General features: G+C 35.9%; 1 protein-coding gene across 3 annotated transcripts; it reads left to right on the plus strand.

The window, feature by feature from the left end:
• The first annotated feature begins 2017 nt into the window (after positions 1-2017).
• Positions 2018-10345, plus strand: gmppaa (GDP-mannose pyrophosphorylase Aa). 3 transcript variants are annotated; one of them, XM_048193235.1, is made up of 13 exons: positions 2021-2346; positions 4363-4460; positions 4565-4668; positions 4783-4975; positions 5192-5251; positions 5394-5524; positions 5668-5682; positions 7106-7240; positions 7364-7461; positions 7549-7595; positions 9267-9359; positions 9465-9633; positions 9717-10345. In XM_048193235.1, the coding sequence occupies exons 1-13, from the start codon at positions 2307-2309 to the stop codon at positions 9815-9817; spliced, it is 1284 nt and encodes a 427-aa protein (XP_048049192.1). In that variant the 5' UTR covers positions 2021-2306; the 3' UTR covers positions 9818-10345. The 3 variants fall into 3 exon arrangements, with proteins under 3 accessions (XP_048049194.1, XP_048049192.1, XP_048049193.1); XM_048193237.1 differs by lacking the exon at positions 9717-10345 and having other exon boundaries at positions 2018-2346; positions 9436-9571; XM_048193236.1 differs by lacking the exon at positions 5668-5682 and having other exon boundaries at positions 2022-2346.
• The last annotated feature ends 272 nt before the right edge of the window (positions 10346-10617 follow it).

Genomic DNA, 10617 nt, shown 5'->3' on the forward strand with positions numbered 1-10617 from the left:
TAACGTTGGAATAATGTTAGAATAACATTAGGGGAACGTTAGAATAACATTAAGGGAACCTTAAAATAACATTAGGGGAACGTTAAAATAACGTTAGAATAATGTTAGGGGGAACGTTAAAATAATGTTAAAATAACAGGGGAATGTTAAAATAACAGAATAATGTTAGAATAACGTTAGGGGAATGTTAAAATAACGTTAGGGGAACGTTAAAAAAAACTTAAAAAAAAGAACATTCTGGGAACCAGAAACTAATGTTCTGGCAACCAAAAAATGTTAGCTGGGTATGGAAGTAAATTAATGCCAAATGTTTTTTTTTAAAGTAAAATGCTTCTTGAATTTCACTAACTGAAAAAAACAAAAAGCATTACATTAACTGTGCTTGCATTTTGATGCATTGTAAGGCTAAATTTTTTGGGGCTGAAATTCAACATGGTTGTATATTTAAGAAGACATTTAAATTCATCTTTCAGATTTCACTTCCAAAATATTAATGCTGTTTAAAAATACAACCTATAAAATTCGACTAGTAATTTTCGGTCCATTTTATTTCGCTTCACAAATTCGCTTCCACAAATTCAGTGGTTCAAATTCAACATTTCAGATCCTGGAACTGCAGGAAAAGCCGGTGCCGCTAACGCATGTTGACGAAGAGCAGAGCAGCAACCTCTATGAAAGCAACAGTTAGAAACAGGTCATTCATTCATTAACACAGATTTGCAGAAATAGAGCAAGCCGTAAGTGAATGTGTGATGATTATCAGGGCCAATATAAATGCAGAGAAGCTGATAAAGACACAAAAGCTGCATTTTGGTTTAATTCGGTGTCTTTACGGTTATTTATTTATTGTTTTTTGCAGGTTTCGTCCTCCATATAAAACCAGTGGCAATCTTTATTAAATGCAAGCAATGGTATCTACTTTTGGAAATACATTTCCCCTTTTTTGTAATCCCTACATAACTCTAAATTATGTGGGCAAAGGTAAAATACAATAGATCAGATTGAGATATGTATTAGATTAGGAAATGAAATCTAATAGATTAGATACTTTTTTTTCTTAATGCTCATTGCATGAAGCATAACATTTTCTTGATTGTAAATAAAATTAAAAAAAAATAAACATTTTCAGCATGCCGTGGGTTGAAGAGATTATGAAAATGTATGAGTGTAACCTCTATTCCTCCTTCTTATAATTCTGCATTAGCATGGAGTCTGAAATGCCCCGCAGAGGATCTGCTTATCAGAGTCCTGCAGGAGTCAGAAACCGCCTCTATTCACACCTTTGAAAGCTCTTATGATGTACAAGTGAAACACCCTTTTTTGTCAGTTTACTGGACACAACATCAATATTGAACATTTATTTGCACATCATTCAGAATAATTCTTCTGATACCACAATGCTTCTGATGGTAACAGTGTGATAGTTATTTCCCCACGTGTTTTTGAAATTAACAATTACAAAAACTGCAAATGTTGAAATTTAGGTATAGATTAGAATGGAAAAGAACTGCCTGGAGGCTTTGGCTGGCAGATAAGACATGGTCGCGTGTTCATGCAGCAGGCTGCAAAATGTGTCTTATGTGTTTGTGTACAGTCCTGCACTTCTCTGCAGTTTTCAGTCTGGATACAGCGTTAACACACCACAGCACAATGAATTATTCAACAAGCTTTTGCATTACACTTTCAACAAGTAGAACCATAACAAAACATACTATTTGAGTGAGAGATAATAATTAGCAGGAACTCGAAAAGAGGAGAAAGTGCACAGAACACAAGTTTACACAACCATTAATAAAGAACAGAATAAATGTTCAGTTTACTTGAATATTTTTAAGGGATGTTATTTTTCTATGTACAATAATGTAAAACAATGAACAAAAAATGAATAAGGCAAAACAATTACAAGTGATAGAATTTTATTTTATAAATAAAAAACTTCAACTGTATTGTTTATCTGACTATTTCTTTGCTCATAATTACGTTATACAGGACTGTGAGGATTATGGTGACTTTTATTTTGAAAACAAATGATCTCTCTCTGCACTTCCGGAACTGTCACTGTGAGCTGTTTGGATTTTACGATGCTGTCATGTTGATTAATTTGGAATTGGATAGATGAAAATATTTTTTCTTGTGTTGTTTTTTGCACGTTGAAGCCAAAGATGTAACGTTAAGGACATTTATGCACAAAAGTGATTTACTGAAGGAGTTTGGGTACTTCCTTCTCAACCGTCCGTTTACTCCAAACTCAACAGTATTTTTAGAGCTTTTTGGTTTTTCATATACAAGAAGGAAGTAAGTAAGTTATGCTGAAGGCTGTCATTCTTATCGGAGGTCCTCAAAAAGGTGAGTAAATGCCCCTCACACTCGTATCATTTAATATGGAGTGAATGGAATAACTAGACAAATATAAAACACGTATATGCACAATTCACCTGGTATATGATGTGTGTGTATGTCTAATGATCAGTGAACAGGTCGATGTCTTATTGTTCTTACTGTCTATAATATAATATATCCATATATATAGAACGCATTCTATAATTGGGGGTACATTTCACATCAGCAACAACAACAAAAAAGTACCAAAACAATATGCTTTCTCAATAAAATGACTATTGTTTTCGGTTTATATATTTCATCAGTGTAGTTGCCAAGCTTATTCATTAAACATCATTTTGATATTACAAGGGAAAGGTTGTTTTCCCAGGTTAATTTGTCAATTATTTTACGGACAAACTGTATGGCACTACAGACTCTGATTAAGTGCTCCACTTCAGGTAACACGTGTATTTAGGGGCTCTTTTATGTATTCTATAACAGTGTTTGTTATGATGAATTTTAAGAGTCATTTTGTGGCTATTTCCATATGATATTCTCATTACTGTTACTAAATACAGGGGATTTTTTATTATAAATCTGCCTTAAAGATATTTTTTGGTCATTTTAAGAGATGTTATGCAAAACTCCTACCTGTGTGGATATAAAATATACCCTGAAAGAATATGAAAAGCAGCATTCTAGTTATTTAAAAAACGCACAACAATCCATGGTAAAAGAGTTAGTTCACCCAAAAATGAAAATTCTGTCATTTATTACTCACCCTCATGTGGTTCCACACCAGTAAGACCTTTGTTAATCTTCGGAACACAAATTAAGATATTTTTGATAAAATCCGATGGCTCAGTGAGGTCTGCATTGACAGCAAGACAATTAACACTTTCAATACCCAGAAGGTACTAAAGATGTATTTAAAACAGTTCATGTGACTACAGTGGTTCAACCTTAATGTGACAAGAATACTTTTTGTGTGCCAAAAAAACAAAATAACGACTTTATTCAACAATATCTAGTGATGGGTGATTTCAAAACACTGCTTCATGAAGCTTCAAAGCTTTACGAATCTTTTGTTTCGAATCAGAGTTTCGGAGCTGCCAAAGTCACGTGAACCATTGAAATTTCGAAACGTTTCAAGACACTTATGACATAACGAAGCATCGTTTACTGAATTCCCATGACTTTGGCAGTGTTTTGAAATTGCCCTTCACTAGATATTGTTGAATAAAGTCGTTATTTATTTATTTTTTTTGGCGCACAAAAGTATTCTTGTCGCTTCATAATATAAAGGTTGAACCACTGTAGTCACATGAGCTGATTTTAGTACCTTTCTGGGCGTTGAAAGTGTAAATTAACTTGCTGTCAATGCAGGCCTCACCATCGGATTTCATCAAAAATATCTTAATTTGTGTTTCGAAGATGAACGAAGGTCATGGGTGTGGAACGACATGAGGGTGAGTAATTAATGACACTACTAACATAGTAGACAATTCCCAGAGACAAACTCACTTAAAAAACAGAGACCACAAAAACTAATTTAATGGACATCAAGGCAATTTCAAGCAATGGAGAAAAAAAAGTAATGGATAAAATATGATTTTTGTAAAGAAAATTGTTAGAAAAATATAACTGTCATCAATTGACATGAAATGTACCCTACGTTATAGAATGAATTATAGATGCAGAGTAGGGCTGGGCGATATATCGCATGCGATTCTCACGCGCATTTCGTCAGTAAAGCCTGTTCCCTGATTACCGCTAAATCACCATCACCTGCTTTCAAATGGTGCGCCATTTAACAGACAGAGCCGTAGTTCACTGATAAGCCACGCAATATCACGTTCATATCGCAGATGAATCGCCTTCGATAATGAACGCGATATTTGCGTGGCTTATCAGTGAACTACGGCTACTACGCGTGAGAATCGCATGCGATATATAGCCCAGCCCTAATGCAGAGTGTCTGATTTTGTGAATTATATATATTAGAGTATATGATTTTGTATTTTCCTGCTGTTTATACAGGGACCCGATTTCGCCCGCTGTCTTTTGAGGTGCCCAAACCTCTGTTCCCAGTGGCTGGAGTGCCAATGCTGCAGCATCACATTGAGGCCTGTTCTAAGGTATATATTCTCAGTTCATATAGCGATAAATAGGTGCTTTATTGAGTCCCGTTATGCAATTAGTATTCATATTTAATACATTGTTTGACCTTTTTTCCCTAAAGCTTCCAAATATGAAAGAGATCTTACTCGTTGGCTTTTATCAGCCCAATGAAGAACTTAACAGATTTTTGTCATGCGCCCAACAAGATTTCAAAATATCAATAAGGTAAGTTACTGTATAATATTTATATTATTATAATATGTTTGTATTTATTGTTTGAAAATCAGAAAAGTCCCTTCAATCAAGTGTTTCATTTATATTGTCCTAAATCCCCCTTAGATACCTTCAGGAATATGCTGCTCTGGGCACTGGAGGAGGAATCTACCATTTCAGAGATCAGATCCTGTCTGGCGGTCCAGAGGCATTTTTTGTCATGAATGCTGATGTGTGCTCAGAGTTTCCTCTGCCAGAGATGCTTGACTTCCAGAAGGAGCACGGAGACGCTTACAGTTTTATCATCCTCGGCACCACTGTTAGGAGTTCTTATGTCTTGTATTTATGTGTAAACCATTCACGTTTTATAATGCAGACTTTTCCTGAGTACAAGCTGGGCAAGTTATAAAACAGGATTCTCAATTGAGTATTAGCTTATTTTTAACTAGAGATTTGGTAATCAATCCATGATGTTTTGTTATGATGTGGTGGTGCTTGAAAATCAAATGAAGAAACTTAATTATGATTGTTTCAGGCCAACAGAAAACAGTCCCTGAACTACGGCTGCATTGTTGAGAATCAACAAACTGATGAGGTAATTGTGTTTTCAGTGTGGAAGTATAAATTTGATATGTTGGGGATTTCAAACATTTTACTACAGTTAATATTTAATTGATTACTTTAAAAACCTAAAGCAATAATAAATAAGATCCTAATTGTCTCATCATATCCACCAGGTCTTGCATTATGTAGAGAAGCCCAGCACGTTTGTGAGTGACATAATCAACTGTGGAATATACCTGTTCACTCCGGAGATATTCCAGCACATCGGAGAAGTTTTCCAGAAGAACCAACAGGACATGCTGTTGTGAGTGGGACAAATCCTGTAGGGTTCTTGAGTGGAAGTGCATGCATACTTGATACATTTCTTTTCCTTGGTTCTCTTCATTTGTCCCCCCCCCTCTATCTCCTTCCTGTCTGCCATCATTCTGTTTCCTGTTCCATCATCAGATATTCGTACGAGGGGTAAGTTTGAATGTGGGCTGAAGCTCTGGTTTGGTTATGATGTAGACTGATTAGGAGCAAGTGTGATGTAGGTTTTGTAGTGAGCACACCTGCTTGAATGATCTGTAAACTAGATTCATGTTAGCATGTTGTGATGTGATGATAACAACACGTCACGCTTTTTTATACCTTTATGAATAGGTTTGTTTTTCAGGTTTGATCTTTGAAATCCCCTTAGAACCGCTGCCTGATAAAAAGTTTGATTTAATGTTCTTATTTTCTTCGCCTCTGAAACTACTTTTCTTTTTCTGTTGACTTAACCAAGGTCTGGTGGATGGGAATAATAATATTAACCAATAATATTTAGCCTAATTATCAATATCCAATAGGGATGTAACGATACCCCCATGTCACAATTTGATACATATCACGATACTGAACTCACAATACGATATTATTGTGATACTTCAAGACATATGGTAAAGGTTAACAAAAAAATTAACTGTTGATTAAAATGCTAAATTTGGTATTACATTGGGGTGGAAATGGAAAGGCTTGGACTTGGTGCTTCCTTCAGTCGTATTTTTTAAACTCGATTGTTAGATTCGAATAGAAAAACAACTCTTACTGCACGCACCACAACAGACTTTAAAAAATGATGGTTGAAATAAAATGCTGCGTGGAGTCAACCAATCAAAATGCTGTGTGAACTCAACCAGTTAGCATGTTCAGTGCCCAAGTCCCACCCCCGAAAGTTTGGGAACTTTGAAAAAGTACTACCTAGCGAGCAGGTACTTTCTTAGGGTAAATTTTTTTCCCGGAACTTCATTTAGACCCTGGTTCCTGCGGTCGAAACCGGGTACCACCACAGCTTATCATGTTATTCACAGTGCTTCATGGGAGTGTGTGATTTGCTTTTAGTTCTCTGATTGGGGGGAGATTTCTCTGCAGAATCATGAGTAATTTAGTTTTTTCGCTATAAATTCTGTGGCCAAACTTGATTTTTAAAAAAATAAGTTGAAATAATGTGGGCTGATTGCTTCAACTAAAGCATATACCATCAGTTAACAACTGTAGCTTATAGTAGGTCTGACTTTTCATAACCAGTTGTTGTTAAAAAAATCAATTCCCCTTTGGAGAAAATGAATGTGATTTTTATTTCCTTAACCAGACTGTTGCACTCTACTAAATTTTCTGATTTACTCGTGAATGTGACACATTGTGAAAATTGAATATACTGCACATGCCATTTCATGTTGGTTTTAACACCCTGCATCTTCAGCATTTACCTTTTAATTTTCATTCATTTGTACCTAATTGTTTGTCCATTATAGTGTCATTTTATGTCGTCCTCTGTCCTGGATATTTGAAAAAGTCTCCTGACATTACCAGATGGTGAAATTAAGACTTTTATTTGGTACTATGCATTGTGTGCTGTTCTCAGAGAAGAGCAGTCCAACGGCTGGCATCGGGCAGAGGTGATCCGCCTCGAGCAGGACATCTTCACTGCTCTGGCAGGACAGGGCAAGCTATATGTGTACAAAACAGACCGCTTCTGGAGCCAGATCAAATCTGCAGGGTTAGTTCTTGACATATGCTGTATCATTAGACTTATGTACTGATTGTTACTGCATTTTCTCTGTGACCACATTTGATAATGTTTGTATTATTATAGTTCATGTTATGCCCTCCTCTTTGTCAGATCTGCGATCTATGCAAGCCGATTGTATCTTAACCAGTATCACAAGACACATCCAGAGAGGTTAGCTACTAATACAGATGGAGGGCCGAAGACCAGAGGTAAATGCTTCATTGAAATAGGAAATTTTTTATATCTGAAAAAGCTCTTCATGCAGTCCTTCTAATGGATTTTTTTTTTTATTTTAGGAAATGTTTATATACATCCAACTGCCAATATTGATCCAACTGCTGTAGTAAGTGTTTCTCTTTTATAGTTAAATTGATATTTAAAGTTTCTCAACACAATACATTTGCAATGTATTAAACATTTGAAATTAGATACTTCTGTGTAAAATGGTATGTTCAGTAGGAAATGTGCAGAATATTAGCAATAAGTATTTGATTTGATCTTAAAGGTGCCATCGAACGTTTTTTTTACAAGATGTAATATAAGTCTAAGGTGTCCCCTGAATGTGTCTGTGAAGTTTCAGCTCAAAATACCCCATAGATTTTTTTTAATAATTTTTTTTAACTGCCTATTTTGGGGCATCATTAAATAGGCACCGATTCAGGCTGCGCGGCCCTTTAAATTCTCCTGCTCCCCACCCCCGGAGCTTGCGCTTGCCTCAAACAGCATAAACAAAGTTCACACAGCTAATATAACCCTCAAAATGGATCTTTACAAAATGTTCGTCATGTATGCTGCATGCTTCGGATCATGTGCATATAGTATTTATTTGGATGTTTAAATTTGATTCTGAATGAGTTTGAGGTTTTGCTCCGTGGCTAAAGCTAACATTACACACTTTTGGAGAGATTTATAAAGAATGAAGTTGTGTTTATGCATTATACAGACTGCAAGTGTTTAATAATGAAAATAACGACGGCTCTTGTCTCCGTGAATACAGTAAGAAACGATGGTAACTTTAACCACATTTAACAGTACATTAGCAACATGCTAACGAAACATTTAGAAAGACAATTCACAAAAATATCACTAAAAATATCATGATATCATGGATCATGTCAGTTATTATTGCTCCATCTGCCATTTTTCGCTTTTGTTCTTGCTTGCTTACCTAGTCTGATGATTCAGCTGTGCACATCCAGACGTCCTGCCCTTGTGTAATGCCTTGAACATGGGCTGGCATATGCAAATATTGGGGTCATACATATTAATGAGCCCGACTGTTACGTAACAGTCGGTGTTATGTTGAGATTCGCCTGTTCTTCTGAGGTCTTTTAAACAAATGAGATTTACATAAGAAGGAGGAAACAATGGTGTTTGAGACTCACTGTATGTCATTTCCATGTACTGAACTCTTTTATTCAACTATGCCAAGATAAATTCAATTTTCCATTCGATGGCACCTTTAAATATGTTTGGTTTGATATTAACATAACATTATTTTACCTGTGCAGTCTTGGTCATGTCAAAATAGTCACCAGTTTCCTAGTCAAGTGATTATTACATTTTTGCCCAAACTTTTTATTACGAAGGGCCAAAAGTCAAACTTGATTGAGGGGTGTGGGCCAAAAGTGCAGTAAATGTTGCATTATATCCAACAATTTTATTTTAATATTTGTAATAAATGTAAAAATATATACAAATTAATGAAATTTGTCTCCAATTGTTGTGACAAGACATGACAGACACGGGCCCTGGTTTGGGCTTCCCTGCTTTAGAATAACATGCAGTAAGGAATCACACACAGCTGGACCCTGGTCTTTATTATTATACTATATAGGGTTCATTTTGAGAGACGACGAGGGAATCTTGTTCGTCGTTACTTTTGCAATTTAACTTGGTGATGCTAGTGGCACAGAGATTGTTGTATGTAAAATATTTTGGACAGCTGGCATTTATCATTTATATTATAAATTATCTATAATTCATGTTATATTGGTGCTTCTTGTCCCTTCAGTTAGGTCCAAATGTGTCCATAGGAACAGGAGTAACGATTGGCGCAGGAGTTCGCGTGAGGGAGTCCATCATCCTCCATGGTGCTACTTTACAGGTGAGTTCAGGCCACATTCTCTCTGTATTGCTTTGTCTGGGAATTGAAATCCAATGACTCATAACACAATATACAGTATATATACACACTGACTGTCTTCTGTAGGATCACAGTTGCGTGTTGAACAGTATTGTGGGCTGGGGCAGCACCATTGGCAAATGGGCCAGAGTAGAAGGAACCCCAAGTGACCCGAATCCTAATGACCCGTATGCCAAAATTGACAGCGAGACACTCTTCAGAGATGGAAAACTAACACCCTCCATTACAATTCTAGGTAATTTTATAGGACACCATCATGAACATATTATTTTTTGAGAATGATTCATCTAAAGACTGCTTCTCCCTCTGTCTCATCAGGCTGTAATGTAAATATCCCATCTGAAGTCATCATACTCAACTCCATCGTCCTGCCACATAAAGACCTCAACAGAAGCTTCAAAAACCAGATCATACTGTAGTTTCAGTTTTACTTGTTTTTATGGCATTAGCATAGAAGTAAAATGGATCTTTGAAATGAAACATTAATAATTGATGAATCATCTGAAGCTTCAGTGGTTTTCATGTAAAAGTGTCTGGTGCTGTATTGTGCACATGGATTAACCACCGGTGTCTTCGTGTCAAAGCTGGATAAAACAAATGCTAAAGTAATTCTGCTACAACAAATCTTCACTTTGTCAAACTGTTTCTGAATTTACTTGAAATGTATCTTATTTACAGCTTGTTGGCTCCCTTCGTGTCAGTGAAATGCCAAAGAAAGGCGCAAAAAAGCGGGTTATTTGTGCATTCTGTTACCATTACTTTCCAGCATTTAACATGTCATGTAGAACAAAAAAATGGTAAGACAAATGGTAAAATCTTGTAATTGGATACCAGTCGTGTTGGTAATTGTTTTGAATAATTGATGTTTCTGTGACTGCTCTCCGTATGAAAACCGAGCACAGTGCAAAAGTCAGACGTCTGCAATAAATTATATTTTGATTAAGTCACATGAGGTAGAAGTAATTTACTGCTGCCCTTGTAGAAAATCACAATGTCTGTTTTGTGCTAAAGACCATCAATTATTTTTCTTAAGCTAGAAAGGCAAAGACAAATTATTCAATTACAGACATCACATTATTAATAGAAATAAAAAGCCCCAAAACATTTTTGCAGTTTGGCAAGAGTTAAAATCTTCCACTGCTTTTATATTCATTTATAACACTGCCTGACATCTGAGGGCACTAGTGCAGACATTGGCATCCACATGTGACCGATACAA

Source organism: Megalobrama amblycephala, linkage group LG6 (genome assembly GCF_018812025.1).
Source record: "Megalobrama amblycephala isolate DHTTF-2021 linkage group LG6, ASM1881202v1, whole genome shotgun sequence".
Taxonomy (NCBI): domain Eukaryota; kingdom Metazoa; phylum Chordata; class Actinopteri; order Cypriniformes; family Xenocyprididae; genus Megalobrama; species Megalobrama amblycephala.

Coding starts and splice junctions, on each gene's coding strand:
- gmppaa (XM_048193235.1), top strand. CDS start 2,307: ATGCTGAAGGCTGTCATTCTTATCGGAGGTCCTCAAAAAG. Junction 9,360..9,464: donor TCCATGGTGCTACTTTACAG/GTGAGTTCAGGC, acceptor TGTCTTCTGTAG/GATCACAGTTGCGTGTTGAA. Junction 9,634..9,716: donor ACCCTCCATTACAATTCTAG/GTAATTTTATAG, acceptor CTGTCTCATCAG/GCTGTAATGTAAATATCCCA.